General features: G+C 35.3%; 1 protein-coding gene across 5 annotated transcripts in view; it reads right to left on the minus strand.

The window, feature by feature from the left end:
• Positions 1-5,150: 5,150 nt before the first annotated feature.
• GFRAL (GDNF family receptor alpha like) overlaps positions 5,151-21,790 on the minus strand; it is a 68,548-nt gene continuing 51,908 nt past the window's right edge. For 4 of the 5 annotated variants that reach the window (XM_019457456.2, XM_019457455.2, XM_019457454.2 and 1 more), the window contains 3 exons: positions 8,807-8,902; positions 8,648-8,720; positions 5,151-6,126 (listed from right to left, as the gene is read on the minus strand). In XM_019457456.2, the coding sequence (XP_019313001.2) occupies positions 6,081-6,126; positions 8,648-8,720; positions 8,807-8,902 (215 nt within the window). In that variant the 3' untranslated portion in view covers positions 5,151-6,080. Of the gene's footprint in view, positions 6,234-8,647; positions 8,721-8,806; positions 8,903-21,790 lie in introns of all 5 variants that reach the window. The other variant, XM_053904792.1, reaches the window with a different exon arrangement.

Raw genomic sequence — 21,790 nt, forward strand, 5'->3', positions numbered from 1 at the left:
TCAGCTCTTCATACCTGATTAGTTGATGGCAAAAATAACCCAACTTTGAAATACATATTTTATGACCAAAAATATCCCAGGTGATTCTAAGTAATTATATAGTAGAAAGCCCACATACACTTCTTAGCACATGCCAGGCAGGATATATACATAATTTTTATTCCTTTCAAAGCCTTATAAGATAAATTCTATTAACCTTATTTCAAAGTTGAGGGAAGCAAAACTTCAGAAGTTAAGTAATTTGACCCAAACAAGGGCCAACAAAGATTTGAACGAAGATTGGCTTAGAAATGTTTCCTCTAGAATATTTCCATAATGAATTTATCCATCCCAAAATTATCAGTTTACAAGGTCTCTTCCTTCTCCCATCTATTCCTCTTAGTTAGCAGTTGATGCCCTCACACTAACACAAACTCCACATACACACCTCTGTTATAATTCTGTCTTAAGGAGCAAAACTTCTAACACTGGTCTACATTCATTGTCTTCATATTCTCACTTATTTCTCTTCACTCCACTATCATTGGGCTTCTGTCTCCACCAAGTCAATAACATCATTTCCAGATCTCAATGACTTACATTTCTACCAAAACCAAAATTAAGTTACTTTATTCATCATAGATTGTTGATGTGTATGGATACTTCCTTGAGAACTAATTCTACTTTTGTGTTTATAACTATTTCTTAGCTTATGTTTACAATGCCCTAATAATAACTTCTGCTATTCTTAGGAGGCACATTACCTTCCAGAACTCACTAAATTAGGATTTCTGGGCACAAGGGCAGCAATTGTGTTTGTTTCACAATATTGAATATAATAAATGTTGGGGCACCTGGATGGCTCAGTTGGTTAAGCATCTGACTTTTGATTTTGGGTCAGGTCATGATCTCAAGGTGGTGAAATCAAGCCTCGTGTAGAGCTCCACACTTGGGCGTGAAACTTAAGACTGATTCCCTCACCCTCTGCCCCTCCCCTGCTCATGTATGCACATGCATACTCGCTGTCTCAAAAAGAATATATATATATATATATATATATATATATATATTCTTTTTGTTTTTATTTATATATTTTTTATATTTTATATAAATTTTATATAAATTATATATAAAATATATATAATATATAAATTATATATTATATAAATTTTATAAATATATTTATAAATATTTATATATTTATATATTTTTATAATATATATAAATATTATATATTTATTTATATGTTCTTTTATTATATATATATGTATATATAATAAATGTAAACTTTCAATAAAAATATACTCACCTTATATTTCTGTAAAACCAATTACACAACATAATAGACAATTCAGTAAAGCCTCAAAGTATATTATTTAGCTACCCTAAGTACATATGCATCCATTTTCTTTTTCCTCATATTTTTTGAAAATATTGTTTTAATAATCATGAAAATGCATCCTCCTCAACCTTTTCTTTTTAAGAACTTCTATCCATAGGAAATAAAACAATGATCTTTGTGTTAAAAATATTAAACCATTGCATAAAGGAAATCAAGTATTTTTAAGAAAACAGAAAATGACTTCATGAAAACACACAAAATACTAAATGAGAAATTAAAAACTCCTTAACTAGTACTGTAAACATATGTCCACAGCAAACCCTAGTCTTGTAAATGACAAACTGTACCCTAAAGATGGCTGTTTTGTATTTATAATTGTGTTTTTTTACCTAGACATAAAAGATTTATAAAACATTTTACCTAATTGTCCCTGCTGTCTCTGGTAAAATTCAAGTTATATGCAGATAGCAAATAGTCTATTATGCTCAAAATGGATTGTTACATTTTTCATAGGCTAATAGACAAATTGACATAATTGTATGCACTAGCTGGAGAAATTCCACAGTTTCATGAAGTCTTATGGCTTTGTCTAAAAATAAATTTTACAATCTTGCCTAAAACTTTAAATTGCTATTTTAAAGGCCTATTTGCCTTCTTTCTGTACAACGAAGATAGTAAGTATCTATGTTATAAATCCCCGATTAAGGAGAATACCTTTACTGAAACTCATTTGTGTAGAAAAGCTTTGGAAACATCCGTTCTACCACAATAAGTCTCTGGGTGCAACCAGTGTGGTCTGAATGAACACTCAAGTCCGAAAACAGCACTGAGGGAGTAACTTGAGAAACCCAAGTGTAGTAAATGATTACAGCCAAGTACTCATCTCAAAGTTTTAAAGAGGAGCAAAGTGTGAAATACTAGACAAGGACATGTAAAAATACTAGTGGTTATGCACCAAATGTACATGCTAAGCTGGCATGCCCTTAAAGCAGTGGTGCCATCATTACGACCATCGGTTCCTAGATTTTATTCTTTGGCTAGAGAGCTCACAATTTTGATTGTTCTAAAAAAAAGTAAAAAGAAACCTTCACTTACTCTTTAAATTATCTTCATTTCACTGAACATGGCAACGAAAGGGATGCACGTTTCAATAAGTCCCACAAGATGTTTCCAGAACTCTCACAGAGAAATCAGAAGTAGGAATAGATACGACCCCACCTTTACAACAACTACAAAGTCCTTCCTTCCGCCTTAAATCCCTTCCCAGCAAGCCTTTCTGATTGACCTTGCTTAGTTTCAGCTGATACCACCCTGCTGACTCCTTGTGCCTGTAGGATTTTATGCAAACACTTCTGGGGAGAAAAAGAGGCTGTGGGTAAATTATGCAGAAGGAGCTAGAGGCACAAAAACCTACAACTGAAATAGCCAGACTAGTAGAGGGAATTTCATCAAGGTTTGAATTTTTCTGAGAAGTCTGTGGTTTGGCAACTCTTCTCCCAATTTTTTTTTCCAGAAATCACAGGCACCATCTGGTGGTAAACTTGTTTTCTCATCTGGGGAGAGAGGTATGTAAGGAAGATCCTAGAAAACTCTAAAGTCAATGGAACTAGCTCAGATCTCAGTCCTACAGCCATATTTTCTGGTTGGCTACTAGATACCTCCACTTGGATATCCCCCTAATTACCAGGATAATTCGGGATCCAAAAGGAAACAAATAGTATCCTCAAATTAATGTAAAGTCCAAGTTATCTAAAACTGGAGGACTCTACAAGTATTTGATTGAGGGAGTCTTTACACAGGTGTAGGTAGTTGTAGAACACCAGAACACCAGGAGGGGTAATCCTGTAACTCAGGAACTCAAGATTAGTAACAGCTGAGTTACTCATTAATACTGCTAATGCTGAAGGGAAAAGGAAATGTTTCTGGAACACAGAAAGAGAGATTCATATGGAATATGCCACACTGATAGAAACTGTGACATTCTGTCAAGGGAGGCAGCCAGCCCAAGGTAGGCCTTTATGGAGGGATTCAGGGGAATATCTCCTCCCATCTTCTCACTATTGTCTGAACCCAACTGGAGGCTGGAGGACAAGAGAACCTATATTTCATACAGGTCAGCCTCCTAGAGTATATACAAGGTGAACAAAGGGAAGAACAGATCTGAAGGTAACTGCCATACTGCCTTTTCCCATTCCGAGTTCATCTTCCCCCTATGTGAACTGATTTTTCTAGAGAGTGCCATAGTTTACCCAATGGCACAATAAACCAGAAGGCTACTCTTAATCTCTGTTCCTACCATGATCTCTACAACATTCTTCTCGCAAACATTTCATCCCGAGTTGCTATCCATTCTATTTATGAAATATTTATGCACATGCTGCTCTCTCCTGTCACTGCTACTTCCCTTTAACATCACTTTACTGACACCTGAGCCTATCATTTGTTTTTCCTTCAGCTTATCATTTCTTAGTTGTATATAGCACTTTTACAAACTACTGTCTTTATTTGTATGTTTTTCAAATTTCCAAGAAGACTTTGTTCAGAACTCTATCTCCAGTGCCTAGTACAATGCTGGTATATAGTACATGTTCAGTAAATATGTGTTGAACATATGGGTTAATGCAAGTTTTCAATATTTATTTTTTAAGTTTTTAATGGTTGTTTATTTTAGAAAGAGAGACAGCACATGTGAGGGGGAGGGGCAGAGAGAGAGAGGGAGACACAGAATCCAAAACAGGCTCCAGGTTCTGACTTGGGGCTTGAACTCATGAACCAGGAGATCATGACCTGAGCCAAAGTCTGACATTCAACCGACTGAGCCACCCAGGCGCCCAGGGTTTTCAATATTTCCTAGCTCAACACTGCAGTGCATTTTTAGCACACTGACATCAGTGTTCGCCATCTTCAGTCCATCATTTCCATTTCTGCCTGCCTGCCTCTTCTCATTCATATATTGGATGTCACTCCCTTGTTTCAAACTATTTTGTGGCACTTTATAGCTTTCCAATTCATTCATTAAACAGTTTTTATTAAATGTGTAAAGAAAGGGATACCAGAGATGAACCAACAGATTCAATCAGCATGTTTACAATTTACTAAGAAAAACAATGATGAAAAATAAATTGCAGTAAGATATAGTAGCCTAAGATGGGGAAGCACCGAGCAGGAGTACCTAACTACAGAGTAGGGAAAGGCTGTGAGGAAAGGCTTTCTAAAGAACAGAAGAATGAAAGATGGGGGTGGCTTGTGGGCCATGCTCTGAAGGGGCCCGAAAGCCACATTTATGGTATCTTGACTTCTTAGCCACATGTTTAAGGACCTTTTGTGTCTCAGTCATGGTGTTTGTCAGTTTTATGTTGCATATTTTCTCAATTTGGACTCCCTGTCAAGAGACAGCTGATTCTTTAAAGTTCTCCAAATGCCGCATGTGGATTCCTGCTTCTGCAACTCTACCCCCAATGGCCTGTTCATTCTTGCTGGTCTAGGAGACAAGATTCTGTTTTATAAGAGCATCATCTATTTCACACTGTCCTCACCTTCTCTGCTGTACATGAACATATTTCTAAAAGCAACTTGACTTCTTTCCTCAGTCTTCCAGAAACAGTTTCTGTTTCCAGGACATTAGCAAGCCCATGTTAAATGGCAGGGATTGGAGAAAGAAGTGTGTCTACATTCTCTTCACATAACGTAGAGAGCTCAAAGACTCTTCAATATGTAGAACTCCTTGAGGGAGATCTGTGACTCACCAAATCATTCTTCCCTGTTTTAAAAGATAAAGGATAGCTTTTTCAGTTACTTTGAGTAATGACAGCCAAATGGTAACTTCAAATTTAATTTAATATAGACTATTTAATCTGAAGCATAGTAAACAATAGAAACATAGCAATAGATATGAGACAAAACAGAAAATATTCAACCTTTAAGTGTGAATATATCACTATTTATTAATATTCTCAGATTATTGAATATTTGTGTCTCTGTGCCACTGTGGATAATGAAACCTCCTATTCATTCATAGCAGTGGGTATTAATGTGATTGCAGAGAGTTGAAAAGCATATATATACCAAAAACTAAACTAACAAACAACTTGTTCACAATTTTCTAATCACAATTGCACTCTGGTGTCAAATCTGGCCAAAAGTAACAATATAGATATACAATTACAGTATTACTTTGTTACCAAAGAAGTTCATAGTAATTAACATAGAAAAAATTAAATTCACAAATGAAGTATGTCATTATTAAAATGCATATTAATTTTTTCAGGCAATGTGTTGTTCTACATTTTTGTATGAAATAAAGATACCAAGTTACAAAAGCAAAATTCTACAGTATTTAAGTTACAAAAAACAAAGATACCATGATGTATGATGTGAAAATTAGTAAGAATACACAAATAACATATTATACTGGATATATCTATTAGCATTTTCCTTTTGGCAAGCCAATGGGAATTTGTAACATTGATCAGAAAAAAACCCCTGCTAACCGTAATATGTCATATTTTGATGCAACTAATTACTATTACATGGATTCAAATTTACCATGAAACACATCATGCAGACTGTAACTTGGGATAACACATTTTGCCTTCAAGGGAAACTTAAATTTTCTACCAATGTCATAAAAGCTACCACCAGACATTTTTACTCGAATATCTTCTTAAGACAAAAGTAAATCTAACACCATGCCATATTACCATTTCTTATATTATTATACTAACGATCTAATATCATCAGATCCATCTTCACATTTTCCTTATTGATGGCAGATAGGATATTCTGTTGACTGGTACAAAGACTTCCTGTAAAGAAAGTGATTGTTAATGATCCGTGACTCTTAATGAATCATAAGTCCTCCAGTATTTGGACTGGTGAATGATCTCTTGTTTGACTTGATATTCTGGAAGTTCTATATAAAAGTAAAAGTAAAAGTTAACACATGCCATTCTCATGATTTTTACAAATGAGCTTCTGTGTGCTTAGTGTTGGATGGATTCTATGCCCAGAGAGAAAAACATAATCAAGTTTCTGAATGTAAAGTCCCAATAGTCAAATATCTTATGGTCTTTCTAAGAAGCATCATGCATTTAACTGTGATTGCCAAGAAATCATTTTTTTAAAGAATCTTTTAAATTACATTTAAGTTTCCAATTATTTATCTTTATTTAATTTTTAAGTTTTAAATATTAACATTTAAGTTATTGGTTTCTCTGCAAATTTCTCTGAAGACTGAGGGTTGTTTTAATTTTGCATAACATGAAACAAATGTAAAAATGCTAACCTGTGTTGCAGAAGGTATTCACATGGATTAAACCTGACCGACCACTAAGAGAGGGAAAAATGTCTGAAGTGGCTATCAGCCTTCTTTCATTAAGGAAGCACCAGTCATCTCCAGATGTAGGGTAACATGAGCTTTGTTGTTACTGATGCTTTTGTTTGCTTTGTTCTTTTCATGACAGCGTATAATTTTGTCATTTACTTAACCTAGATCATTTACTTTCTGGATCATTCAGATTAAGGGTTAAGGATCAATTTTAAATTGTATAGAAAATAATCTGTAATTAAATGTGGTATACTTAAGAGTATGAAGGATTCGCCTTAAAATACACATTACAGTAAATTCAAGATTTTTGTCTAAAACATCCACAGTCTCATGCAATGAAGGGAGAGGCCTTTCTATGCAAATGAGAAAGGAAATGAACTTAAAGCTGACACACAGGGAATTTCAATAGGCAACACCTTATTTATTTATGGCACAACGGTAATCTGTAAAAACTGATTGGCCTGTGTGGTAGATATTAACTTTACACATTATGTTTGCCTAAGAAATAAAGATTCAGAACAATTAAGGTAAGATTTTTGCTAGGCTAGAAAACCATCTGTGCCTCTCTGAACAATATGTCTGTGATGGAATGTCTAGGTAGGCCCAGTAACTGAACAGTGCTCTCAAATATTTTAAACCAAATAAAGTTAAGTTTAATAAATCCCAATGTCATTTTCTCCCTTAGAAAATAATTCTAATTATTTGGCCTTTAAACTGTATCTTGGAACCCAAGAAACATCTTCTCATACAAATACAGCTTTTAAAGCCTTGGAGAAAAGCAATGCGTTTGGGTACTGGTGTTGGTAAGCTCCAAGTTAATGGTTCAGTGGAGTGGGATCCAACAAGTAGATATTACATTTCAAAATAAATACATTTGAATATCTTTAGGCAGAACATAGACTCCTATGCCTGAGCTCTTGGTACTGCCCTACACCTCCTCACTTAAGTCTTTGATTTTATCTGCTTGGTTGTCAAGGCCTCAACAGCGCCAGTTTTCTGAAGGAGCAACACGTATGCACGCACTGGATAGTTTACGGAGTCCTCCTCAGTGAATGTCATCAGAGAAATGTCTATTGCCGGTGCTCTTTGCTAGGCCTCATCGTACTGATAAGTATTTTACGTGTGTGTGTGTGTGTGTGTGTGTGTGTGTGTACATGATATATATTCATATATGCAAACAGACATATATTTCTTCATTACATGATACTCTATACGCAAATATACACACATGTATAATGAATAAGCAAATGAACATCATTGATTTATAAATACGAGTTTTCTTAAATGAAAGGTAAGCAGATGGACACCATTTATACCTATTTGTCAATGTTAAATAAGTGGAAAAATTTAGACCTTGGACATTTAGAAATCTAGAGATTGATATATCGCTAATGTTAAGTCTCGCATGGCCGCTGGAACATTACCGCATTCCAGCAACGAGGGCAGCCAAGGAAAAAGATTTGGAAAGAGTGAATGAATGTCAGGAAATAGTAATAAGTCTTTCTAAGGGTCCTTGGGAGGCCTCATTAAATCTCTCTTTTAATAATTGCATATTAAAACATGAACAAAGTCTTTTTGCACATAAGAAATTAGAGGGAAGAGGAAATCTTCAGATAAATATAAACTGTGTGAAGCACACAACAGCTCCGTGCTGTTAGCTGATCAATTCTGCAAATGATTTGAATAAGGAATGCAGCAAAGTTCAACTCGGATTTTGTAGGAAAACCAGGGGAAAGATTGATAACAGTTTAATTGGGGGGAACAATGCACATGTGCTTGTAAAATGCAACATAAAAAAATTCTCCCTGATCACATTTCTCTTGCATGTGAAGACGTAGAGTAACATTTCCATGGACCTATCCCACATTAAAAAATGATTTAGTATGTCTTAACAGAGAAGCTTTCATTCTCAGGCCCTTTGTAAAGTCTGCCATTGTGAAATGTGCTTTAACTAGGCTGATTCTGTTCCAGCCCTTCCCTTCTGAGTTGTATCCAGTTACCTCAGCTTGAGCATAACCAGGAGAAGGATTCCACAGGTGACTGTCATGCACATGACAGCATAGATTACTTCTCCTAGAAACACAAGATTTAAAAAAAAAATTAACGGATTTTTAGTGAGAATAAATAGTAAAAATAGAGTATAGATTTTTTTAACTGACCATTGAAGGGGGAATGAAATCCACTTAGAGTTATTTCCTTCGCATGTTTTCTTTTATGCAATGCAATGCCTTTGACATTAGACAGGGTCGGGTAATCTGAAAGAGAATAATGAAAATGAGATTACAGTATTTAAATGTTTCACATTACTTTTTCTCCATGGGTTGCAATTTGTTTTATATTGTATTACAGATCAGCAACTTATTTATCACACTATCTTAATAAAATCTGATAAAGATAAAAGTGGGAGCACTTTCCTTACATTTTTAACACCTCTTTTTTCTACCTTTTAATCGGATCATTTCTTTACAGAAACTGTTTTGTCTTTTTTTTTTTTTTTTCCAAACGATAATTAGAAAAGTGGATTACATTTTATGACAGTTCATTGCACTTTATACAAAGACTAGGGGGAAAAAGCAGCAAGTTTAGGCTACCCATTATGATAAATAAAAGATTCCTTTTTTACAAGAATTGTTGTTTTAATGTGATTTTAACAATATCAGTTCTTCCTAAGACTCACTGTATTTATGAATTCCAATAGACTTTCTAAACTACAATCACTCTGTTCACCCTCCACTCGGACTTCAACATGCAACTTTACTTATTTCACTATTATGTCTCTTTTAAATTCCTTCAATTTCTATTATTGCTACCTTTTTTTTGTTACCCTTAGGGGAAACTCCTGGCTGCTCTATGGCCGTAGTCTTCATGGGAGTATTTTGCTAAACGCATTTCTACCTTACTTCACAATTCACAAGAGAAAAATGTGTGATCCTTAAAATTAATTAACAGGTTCATTTTAGGTGCCTTTCACTGATAATTTGAAGTGAAATCACTCCTAGCTTTGACTCAATTCAATGCAAATATGAACGTCAAACATACCAATAGCCCAATAACCAATTTCTTTGATGGTGAAGATTCAGGTAGAATTTGAGTCTTTCAAAAAGGTGGAGGATCTCATGAGATAAATCTTCCTCTTGAGACAGGATTTGCTGTCCTCTCTGATTGTTTCATGTACTTTGAGAACTGGAACACTAAGTATGAGTAGACTGCTGTTTATAGAAATGAGTGCATCACATAGTGGAAATACATCTGATGACAATGAGTGACAATAGGGTTTGAGTAGGAAGGGAGATGAGAAGACATATTACCATTAGTCCCATTCCATCCTCTCTCCACCTGGCGTTGCTGCTGTTCAGAAGCCAACTGCTTGGAAGCCAACATTTGAGGTCTATGTTAGGAATAATCACCAGAAAGCACAGAAGACAGACTTCAGATCAGTAACAAAGGTCTCAGGGTGGGGCCAAGAGAAGGAGCCAAACATAAGAGGTAGAAAAGTGAGGGTTTTTTTTTTATTAGAAAACCTATTTTCGAGAAGTCTAAACTCTAATGCAGTGAAAATATTTTAGCTCAAGATTTTTAAATTCTGATTTACATATTGGATTTTTATATATTTCTAGAAGTCTTTCTTAGGAACTGAAAAATCTGTAATGCAATCAGTTTACATTACTCTTCTAAGTGTAAAATAATAAAGGTAGATTGTGTAATTTTTTTTTCAATTTTTTGGTTATAAAATACTTTTTGTTGTTCACTAAAGTTAGAATAGAAAAATTGAACTATTTCAAATACCATTTTTATACTAGTGGTTTCTTTTTTTGGACAAATCTTAATCAAATTTATCTTACAAATTTTAGTGAAACAACTTATATTAAGAGTTTAATTCAAATCAATTCAGAATATGAAGAGTAGTTTTACTTTAAAAAAAATTCTATGGTGGCTCAGTTGGTTGAGTGTCCAACTCTTGATTTCAGCTCAGGTCATAATTCAAGGGTCCTGAGATAGCCCCGTGTCAGACTCCATGCTGGGTGTGGATCCTGCTTAAGATTCTCTTTCTCTGCCCCTCTGCCCCTTTCCCCCACTCATGCTCTCTTTCTCTCTAAAAGAAAAAAGAAAAAGAAAAAGAAAAAAAAAAAAGAAAAAAAATCTATGGCATTTTGTGATGTTGTGAACATTTAAAAATGTTTTAATTCTATAGCATTTTGAGGCAGATTCATGGTTCGAATGTAAACATATATAATGTACATTGGATAATTATGTGAATGATGCTATATTTTCCTTTATGAAATTCTATCCCTAAGTACATTTGGTCTAGTTAGGTACAATGATTCATCTTTGCATAAGAAAAAAGGTCACTATTTTGACAAATTAGGCTACCTTTTAAATATATCTGCCTAAAGTGATTGTTAAACATTCACCTAGCAAAATTTAGAAAGAATCGTCTCATTCACTAAATTTCACTCACATGGAACTCATTAACAAAGTTATAATAGATCAATGACAGAAATGTTAGCTAATGATCCCAGTGAAAATTTTAATGTGTCTAGCAATCACTCCACAATCTTAAATATTGCCCCCTAGGAGGATACCGAATATCAGTTAAAGAGATTAATGTTACAGAGGGTTTCTTGGCTACTGAAGCCCATTGGAGATTCTCTTCTGCCTTTTATAAACAGTGAGGTTTACAATGTTTTATAACCATGAAATTAAAGTCGGCAGAGTTAATAACCAACCTCGGTCCCACACCATCTGCTATATTTATAGATAAACACTGTCAGTAACTTGTTTATCTTAACTCGTACCCTAGAGGAGTTAAACACTATTATGAACTATATTGTAAAATCCCTGTACATTTGACGGGAAATCAAGATTAATTTCAGCCTTATGTTAAGGACAAATTTAAATAGTGTTCTCCCCAAATGCTACAGAGATCTAATCATTCCTTTTTTTTTTTTCTTTTCAAAATCCTTGTGCAGCAGTGGCTGAGGACTGATGGGATCTAAAACTTTACTTTGTATAATTTATATGATATGGTAAATACATAATTAAAGATATGATACATCATATAAAATCTAATGATTTAAAAATAAATGTCATGGGGTGCCTGGGTGGCTCAGTTGGTTGAACATCCAACCTCAGCTCAGGTCATGATCTCACAGTCTGTGGGTTCGAGCCCCGCATCAGGCTCCGTACTGACAGCTCAGAGCCTGGAGCCTGCTTCAGATTCTGTGTCTCCCTCTCTCTCTGCCCCTCCCCTGCTCATGTTCTGTCTCTCTCTGTCTCAAAAATAAAAACACTTAAAAAATTAAAAATAAATGTCAGAATAGTTGAAATAGAAAGTAAATATAATCACAAAAAAACTTTTGCAGAGAATAATTTAAAAAATATATTTTATAGTTATTTATTTTAATTGTTAATGTATCACATGGATAGTTAAATTTTATTGTCTTCTTTCCATTTTTAAGGAATATATTGCCAATACCATGGCAATATCATAGTAAGAATGAAAATTCGAGGACGACCTTCTTGCATATCCAAGGATTGGAGCTATTTCTAATCTGGCCATTATTTTCTCACCTGAAGGTATTTCAGTTCCCAAATTGGAAATAATTTTTCAATTTTTTCACTTAATGATCAGTAGTGATATTCCATGTATCATGGACTCTTTCAATTATTAGTGTATAAAACCTTCTAAGATGAATCTAAAAAGCATTGCAGTTGGGAAGAAAGGAAAATATATAAACATCTTTAAAGTATGAAAAAAACAATACATTAGTAATGTGATAAACTGAGGTATTAAAAACACACAATGACAATATAACTCCACTGCTTCTAAGATGTATGTCGTAAAAAGTAAATTGAGCAAATAATATGCTTGACCTTAATAGACATAACATGCATCAACAAAGCACATTAATTTATTTAGGGCATAAACTCCAAAGAAGATAAAACAATGTCTTAGATTTATCTTCTTGCACTATGAATGGGTAAACAAATGGTTGCCAGGGGGTAGGGAGAAAGGGAAACTTAGAGGTATTAGCCTGCTAGTTTGCAATCCTCAGGAATTCCCTGATGAAATCTATAATCAGCCCCCCATACACAGAGGGCAAGGAAAAACTAAAGAAAAAGGTAAGCCATTCCAGATTTGTAGGTGGCTGTTTTAACAAGGGAACTTATATACGAGGCTTGTCTTGGGCACTCACAAGATAGTAGATCTTGGCACTCACCCACCAGAAAAGTAAAAGTTTATACAGATGTCTTAAATGGGGTTCAGCCACACAGACAGTCCATATGGTCTCAACAACACATTGCTCTCTCAAGGCTGCATCTTTGGAACACCTCTGGCTATGAGAACAGTGAATAGAATGCATATTCCAAGAACAGGGAAGGTGGCAAGGATCCTCCAATTGTCCTGGTATAGCTCACATGTCAACCAACAGTAATATCTTCTGGCGACCTCCTCCAACATAATCCAAAGGTACAAAATTTCAGTTATGCAAAATGAGTAAGTCCTAGAGACCTACTATACGCCATAGCGCCTATTGCTAGCAATGTTATATTTTACAGTTAAACATTTTCTCAGAGGGTACCTATTAAGTTAAATTCTCTTATCACACATGCAAAATAATAGCAAATAGAAGACAGGAAGAAACTTGTGGAGGTGATACAGATTATACTTATGGTGTAGATAGTGGTGGTAGTTTCCTGGTGTATATTTACCTTGAAGCTCATCAAGCTGTATACATTAAATATGTACAGTTCTCTGTATGTCAACAAAAACAAAAGCAAAAAACGCCTCCTTGAATAAGTGTACCCTGTAGAACATTTGCCTTGATCTTTTGGCATGAACCAAAAAGCTCAGTGTTAGTGAATGGCGGTATTGACAAGCCTGGTAACTACTCTTCGGCCCTCTGTTGAATAACAGTGTTGTTCACACGTCAAGTAGATTTGTTTAGAGATTATAGTGAGTCTCAGCTGCACTACTAAAATATCTCGAATTTTCTACATTTTCCTTAATAGTTTCTGCAAATAATGAAATAGCAACTGAGACAGCAATTAGAATGCAAATTATGTATCGGTATCTGATAACCAACACTAGATTATTTTATTTTTTTAATCTTATTTATTTATTTTGAGAGAGACAGAGACAGTGCCAATGGAGAGGGGCAGAGAGAGAGAGAGAGAGAGGAGAGAGAGAGAGAGAGAGAATCCCTATCAGGCTCTGTGCTACCAGTGCAGAACCTGATAGTGGGGCTCTAACCTCTGAACCATGAGATCATGACCTGAGCTGAAACCAAGAGTTAGACACTTTACTGACTGATTCAACCAGGTGCCCACTATGATTGACTTAGAAGGCAATAATTTTACTTTTGGAATTAAAAATATATGTCACCTGTGGGCTCATATAAAACATATCTAAAGATACAGATTGAAAATAGGATTAAATATTCATGGTTAGAGTATATGTCAATAAATATGTGATTATGTATATATAGCGGAATTACAAACTGGATGGGATTCCTTAGATGATCTAATTCAGACTTTCCATTCTTCCTCACTGTTGACACAAGTAAAACTATTCTAGGAATGAGCCATTTCACACCTTCTATCTTTCCACTACTGTTGATGGTCAGTTCTAGTTAAAATATAAAGTATTCTAGACTTCTCTTTTATCACCTCATGATAAACCTACCTTCTTTTGCCTAGCCCTCTGGTTGCTACATACATGTATGTTTGTTTTTGTGGAGGGAGAAAGATTAGACTGTAAGGAGACCTCATGTAGCAATGGTTTTCAAACTTTAACATGAATCTCAGTTTACCTTAAAATGCCAATTTCGAGTCAGTAAGTCTGGGATGAGGCAGAAATTCTGAATTTCTTACAACTCCCCAGATGCTGCTGCTGACAGAATACACACATACACAGAAAGAAATGCATATACATACTCATCCAATACACAAAATGCTTTTCTTCTGTATATATGATGCTTCATACTTTAAAAGGCACTTTGACAAACACTGCTAAACTTTATAACATCTAGCCAAATAGGAATTATTATCTCAACTTGATAAAAAAAAAAAAAAAAACCCTCAGACTCAGAATAGTTGTCTTGTCCAAGATCACAGATTTGGTAAATAGTAAAGATGCAATCTACAAAAGTATGTAAAACACTCAATGTTGCCTGGTGTGGCAGCCAATTGGATTGAGAAATAACCCTGAAAAGTAAGAGGGGCAAGTTGTATTTGATAGTGTTGCACAATAAGAAGCACTTAATAGTAATATCTGCTTGCAAATGACCATGTATGTTTCTGTTGCTGAAATCTGCAATCGAAAAGGTGACATAAAGCTAATAACTAAAGCTTCTGAAATGACTCATATACACCTGTAAGATGTTTCAACTTGTGCACCCTTCTGAAATATGTTAATCATTTTCAGTGTAATCGAATAAATCAACCACTTAAACTGTGACATTTAACAGAAATTTAAAAAAATAAATGCTGCAATTTTCAAGGTAGTTATCTTAGACTATGATATCAGTATGAGCATTTTCTGTTTTTACAGATGTAGAATTAGGACTATACATAAAGCTTTCCAGAGTGTTCAACAGCAAAGGGCACACAAAGAATAATGCACAAAAGATCAGTTATAACTGTTTAAAATCAGACTTGGCTATTTCTTTGGTTGCTATAATCTGTGTCTATATTGATACAACCTGAATCTTGGATAAATATATAAAATAACCCCACTGTTTAAAAACTGCCTCTATCTGGAATGAATTTATTGGGGGAAAATGTGTTCCTGAAATTTAAGAGTAATTTTTACCTTGAATTATATTATACAAGCACTAGGAGAGCTTGTAATGAGACAAAAGTAAGATAAGAGTGGGAATAATTTACACTGTATTTAATCAATTTCATAGTTTTTTGTTTTTCTATATGGAGGTTTCTAACATACAGAAATATTTTTATGAAAAAGTATATGTGACAATACATTAATTGTCCAGATAGCTTTTGCTTTCTGATGTTTCCACTTGGAATTGAATGATTCCCTAATGTCTGCCCTTTTGAAAATGTGTAAGACTTCACCTGGCTAGCTTACACAATTTTTCATAAACTGATTGAAAACACCAGGGAAAAGAGAGTTAGGAAAAAAATGAAGAAAAGGGATACATTTTGGAAAGTCTTCATAGCCATTTGGAATGATTAAATAATTCAGAAAGTTTTATAAATTATTGAGTTTTAAAATGGGAAAAAAAGTATATAATTGCAGTATCTCTTCCCTGCACATAAATTTGCAAATTTCTAGGAGAAAGCTGAATTTAAAGGATGATATATGTTGTTGGTTTTCCTTAAATAGCAAACTTCTTAAAAATAGACACCATATTTATTCAATTTGCAATATAATATGGCCATCATAATGCCATGCCTATGCAATTATCTAATGGCCAAAAAGCATATATTAGCAATTTTACATTTGAAATAGCACATCTGTCACTGTGTAGTGACATATACCAAATAATGTATGATTATATGATGTTTAGTTTTTTCTTTGACATTAACCCAGGGTCATTAGATAAATCACATATTTTTCACATATTATCAGTTTTGTAAATGAAAATTCAGAGTCCCATCTGTAATGCATATGGTCACCCAATCAACAATAATGTATTAAGAAACTATTTGGCAATGAATTCTAATGGTCAGGTTTGTTATACTGATGGGCAAAGAGTTAATATTTTGGTCAGTGGATTAGGAGATATCCAAAGCAAAGAATTTTGAGAATTTCTCTAGGCTTCAACTCTCTCATTTATAAAATAAAACTAGTACACCTAGCTTTACAAGATTTTTTTGAGGATGAAAATATTAAAACTCATATTAGCATAAACAGGGCTTTTGGAGACTTCCATGAGAAAGAAGGTACAATTATAGGGAGAATGGGAAGGGAAAATAAGGCTAAGAGAAGGGATTCCTTTGATAGTTCCTTTTCCTTTCCTATCCATCTTTCCTTCCTTTCTCTCCTTGGAAAGATCTTGGGCCAATTCACTGAAGCAGAACCCCCCATTATTTTCGATTTCAGAAACCTGATTTCAAGTGGACACAGTCAATTCAAAGTTTGTTAGAAGAGGCAAAGTTATCTAAATGTTTTCTGTGAAACACGATTCCTGTAGAACCCTTTTATGTGTTAGCCAAATAAAACATCTTATAAGTAACTGATTGGAAAATTTTAGATTTGACAAAATAAATTCTGTCCTTTTTTTTCCTACAAGTGTTTTCTAGGTTGTTGGTGGTGGTGTTTTGTTTTTTTACTATAGTAGAAGGGACACTTTACCTAAATTTATTTTCTCCATGGAATATGTCTAGGAACCCACTTAAAAAAGAAGCAAAAAACAAAAAACTTAGAAGGGGTGCCTGGGTGGCTCAGTAGGTTAAGCATCTGAATTCAGCTCTGGTCATGATGTCAAGGTTGGTGAGTTTGAGCCCATATCAGGCTCTGTGCTGACAGCTCAGAGCCTGGAGTCTGCTTCAGATTCTGTGTCTCCCTGTCTCTGCCCCACTCATGCCCTCTCTCTCTGTCTCTCAAAAATAAATAAATGTTTATAAAATTTTTAAAAACAAAACAAAAACTTAGAAAACATCGGCATATGTGATTGATAGACAAATATTTATGTATTTTGAGTAGGTATAGGATTTTTATTGAGGATAATTATTTTTATTTAGTCAATGGAAAGCCAGATAATATCATACTAATAGTATTTTGTGTTCCTGAATACAGGCACCATTTATAAGCATTTCCTCTATTAAGCATACATATATACAAGTACCTGACACCACAATTTCTCTTGTTCTCTATTCCTGAGAGTTAAGCAAATTTTTTAACCTATGGTTTGGGAGATGCCTGACCCACAAAGGCTACTCCTATTGCCCCTTAGAGAGATTGGTGTGATGCAACATTAATTCCATATTTGCTGCCAGTTAATCTGCCATACTTCAATTTCTCAATTTGTCCTCAGGGGACATGGAGAATTTAAAATCTGCCCTCTACTTAGGAGACCCATTCCAGCAGAACGAGAAGGGGTTCATGGATCATTTACACCTAGTCACCTATGAATGTCCACAGGACCCCGTAGCAGAAACCACCATATTTGGACCCACATAAAGATTTTCCAGATAAGTAATTACTTCCTACTTCAAAACTAGCACCATGGCAGTCAGCATGGGAATATATTGGTAGGATGATACATGACCCCGCTCTTACGAAGTTCTCAATCTAGTTTCAGGTAAGGGAAATAATTTAAATAAAGTGAGGTGGGAACTGACCAGGGAGAGCTAAGGGAAGGTACACATTTGAGGAATGGGGAGAAATAAGACTGATTTGCATTCAGGGTGTTCTTGGGAATCTGATGAAGTTTAGTGATCTCTCTGTCCTCAGACCCCAGCTGAGGTTGGAAAGAAGAAGCACTGGAGAGCAACAGAGGCCTTTTGCAGACAGAAATAGCACGATCAGGACAGAGCTGGAGACTTAGTCTAGTCATAGTGAATCGGCTCATTTGGTGAGGAGACTAACTACGAAACAATTCAGATGTGAGAAGATGAAAACTAAAAATAGGTGGTAGAAAGTATTGTAGAGAAGAGAGACAGTGTGTGGTTACATTTCAAACATAGCAGGCACAGATGTTAGAATTGGGTATGGATCAGAAACCAGCTCGGCCTCACCTCAGCGCTGTCATTTTAGGCAACTTACTGAGACTTTGCTCCTTTATTTTTAAAATGGGATAATGCTTACCACAGCACTGATTGTTCCAAATTAAACAAGACAGTATGTGAAAAGAACACAAATGAAGTGCTCAGTATATTACATAGTTATTAAACATTTTGCAATTTTGGAGTTTTATTTGATACCGAAAACGCAGAGGACTAAATGAGAGGTGACTCTTAGGTTCTTGAGACGACTTGATGTTTTAGGATACTTCAGTGAATTGGCCCAAGATTGTTCTAAGGAAAGGAAGGAAGGAAAGGAGGATAGGAAGGGGCAAGGGGTAGGGAAAAAGAACCATCAAAGGAATCCCTTCTCTTACCCTTGTTTTCCTTTCTCTTCCTCCCTACAGATGCACATTATTTCTCATGAAAGATTCCACAAACCCTGCTTATCCTAATATGAGTTTTAATATTTTCATCCTCAAAAAACTCTTGCAAAGCTAGGTATTCTAGTTTCATTTTATAAATGAGAGAACTGAAACTTAGAGACATTACCAACCCTCTTTGCTCTTGAATGTCTCCTAATCCAATGACCTAGATATAGAGAATGGTCAGGATGGAGATTCACTGGTAGAGAATGGAAAACACATGGTTGGACAGAAGGGAGGGCAAAAGGTGGACAGAAGGGAGATAAAATTCGAAACCACATTATGGTAGGCTAATAGAAGTTCATAACTAGAAAGAGAGAAGAGGTCAGGGATTTAAGTTTAGTAAGTAAAGGCCTTTGAAAAAACCAGCAGTTGGTGGAGAGTAAGAAGATACATAGATAGTAATTGCTAAGTAATTTACTGATTGAAAAAGATATATATATATATATATATATATATATATATATATATATATATATTTGTATCAGTAAAAGATGTTACACCTCAAAAGTTCCCTTTCAGCTACCTGGCAGTATTAAAAGAACAAAACAAATTAATGTCGAATCACTATCTTGTACACCTGAAATTAACATAACACTGTATGTTAACTAACTGGAATTAAAATAAAAACTTAAAAAAAAAAAAGAACAAAACAATTCAAAGCAACAATATTTCCATTGTAGAGGAGGAGTGGTGCTGGAATGGAAATTTGGGCCAAAGAACAGTGAGAGAAATTGACTGGGTGGAAGCAGCCGTATAGAAGTGTTGGAAGGAGCTATTAGGGTTGTAGACATATGCTTAGTGTACATTTTCCATGTAATAACTACCATATGTACTTAAAACAAAATACTATTGTAAGTTTCAGGCCATTACACTAGGAAGAGTGAGTGAAGAGAGATGCAAGTACTGAATCATAGCTGCCTAAACACTAAAGACATCAACAGAGGCATCTTCCTACATAGACCCCAGTGACACACAGCAGTGTATCACTAAGCTAAGTTGCCCTTTGGAGAAAGCACTACAGTCCAATTTATATGGCTTTTCTCCTTGCAGATCACCTTGACTCTCAACTAAAGTAGACATACAATCTGGAATGAGTGGGCTCTGGCCTCTGTCTTCAGTTGAGTTACTTTGAAAGTCCCTATCCTATGCCTACAGTGACCGTCTGGCCACTTGAATAAGGTGCTAATGCAATAGTCAAACACCAGTCCCAGGGTTTTCTGAATACTCAAAGCATATTGGGATTGGTAAAGCCACTCTCCGGGCTCAGTGGCAACCAAAGGAAGCCATTCCACCCTAAGCTGAAAGCCAGTGGAAAGGAAAGGGACAATGAGCAATAGTCTCTGTCACAGATGCACACTCTCATCATATCACCAGGCAAGCACACCGTGCCATATAGCAGCTTTCGTCCATTCTGCACACTCTTATCTACTTATCTACTTATCTACTGAAAGCCAGTTTACTCACTGTGATTTGTACCACAAACCCCAAATAAATCCTTTTCAAGGAATAATATTTAGAAGAAGAAAAATTATGCTGTGCCCATTCTTACGGTTTACTACATATCTGTGTGATGTTAGGGCATTCTTGCAAATTTGAGACTGAGAGAATATTTGCCGATGTTGGCAACGCTGTAAAAGTTTTTCCTGAACCCATGGGGGGAAAAAAAACCTCTAGAAAGAGGTTTGAGACAATCTGATAAACTAACGGAAGATGAAAGATTGTCGTTATCAGTGAATTCTTAATAATTGTCTCTACTCCTTGTTCACCTATCTCATCTACAGGATTTTGTCTGAGTGCCAAATGTTCTTTACTCTAAGGAGTCTCCCTTTAAGATGATATCCCAGTATATAGGTGCCAGGGCAATAACTATTAAGTGCCCACATATGGTGTTTTATGGGAATACATGTGATGCTATTATACTGTTGTCACAAGAATACTTGGCTCTTTAAGCCAGGAATACACATGCTCATAATAAATTATTTTTATGACTTCACATACACAATCATGATGCACAGAAAATATAAAGGAAAGATTGCTTATTTTATGCAGCTTTGGCACTAACTCCATCCCCAATTATAGGCAACAAGGGGATTATATGAAGCCAATGAAAGCACGAGAGTGGAAAATGGAAAAGATAACACTACGCTTTCACATACTGAAGCCTGTTATTGTTCAAATTGTAACAGTATTGTTTTGTTGTTTTATTTCTCTCCATGATCTTAAATGCTCCTTCCTTCTCTAGTGATGCCAAAAGTTGAGTTGTCTCACTCATCAATGGCAACTCTTTAATCTTTCCTTTTTGGCTTAGAGCAAACAACAAAGGTAGTCATGGATGATTCATACCATCTTTCATGCTCAGAGGCAGACATTTTCCCCTCTGTTAAAAACACCCAAGGCTTTAAGGGTAGAGGTGGGAGAAAGTGAAGGTAGGAGACAGCTGTTCTCCTGTTGTTTCTGTTAAGGGTTTGTACACTTCAGTCTTTCCAGATTACAGCCGTGTGAAACATTTTCTGCAAAATAGGAAGCCAAGCCAAATTTGCTGGGTTTCAGGTCTGTAGACAAAATTTAAAACAGCTGGATTTTATTGGTAACTTTTGCACGCAAGTAAACCTAGTGGTGAAACTAAAACCAGCGTTTGTCTCCACTGGAGTGGGCTACATCTTTAGGGGCTATCCCCTCCATGTCTCTTCCCTTGAGAGAGTTTTGAATTTTGAAGGGTCCTAAGAGAAACCTGCCAGATTATTCCTTAGAGTACCTGATTGAAATCTTAGCCAATGAAGGTGGAAGGCACAACCAGATATGAGGCCTCTCATAGTCAAATCTTCAGGGGGATGAGAGGAAGATTGGTCTCTTTCTGTAATCTAATTTTAAATTACCTCAATTAAAATAGCTAATGATTCTCTCTTTACATATACTAAACAAAAGTCCCCCCCCCAACACACACATACATAACACAATAGTGCCTAATTACAGGGGCAAATAATGGCCAACTTATTGGCTTTGTACGTAGCAAAAGTCCCACCT

Source organism: Panthera pardus, unplaced genomic scaffold, assembly GCF_024362965.1.
Source record: "Panthera pardus isolate Hobbes unplaced genomic scaffold, ASM2436296v1 HiC_scaffold_17, whole genome shotgun sequence".
Taxonomy (NCBI): Eukaryota; Metazoa; Chordata; class Mammalia; order Carnivora; family Felidae; genus Panthera; species Panthera pardus.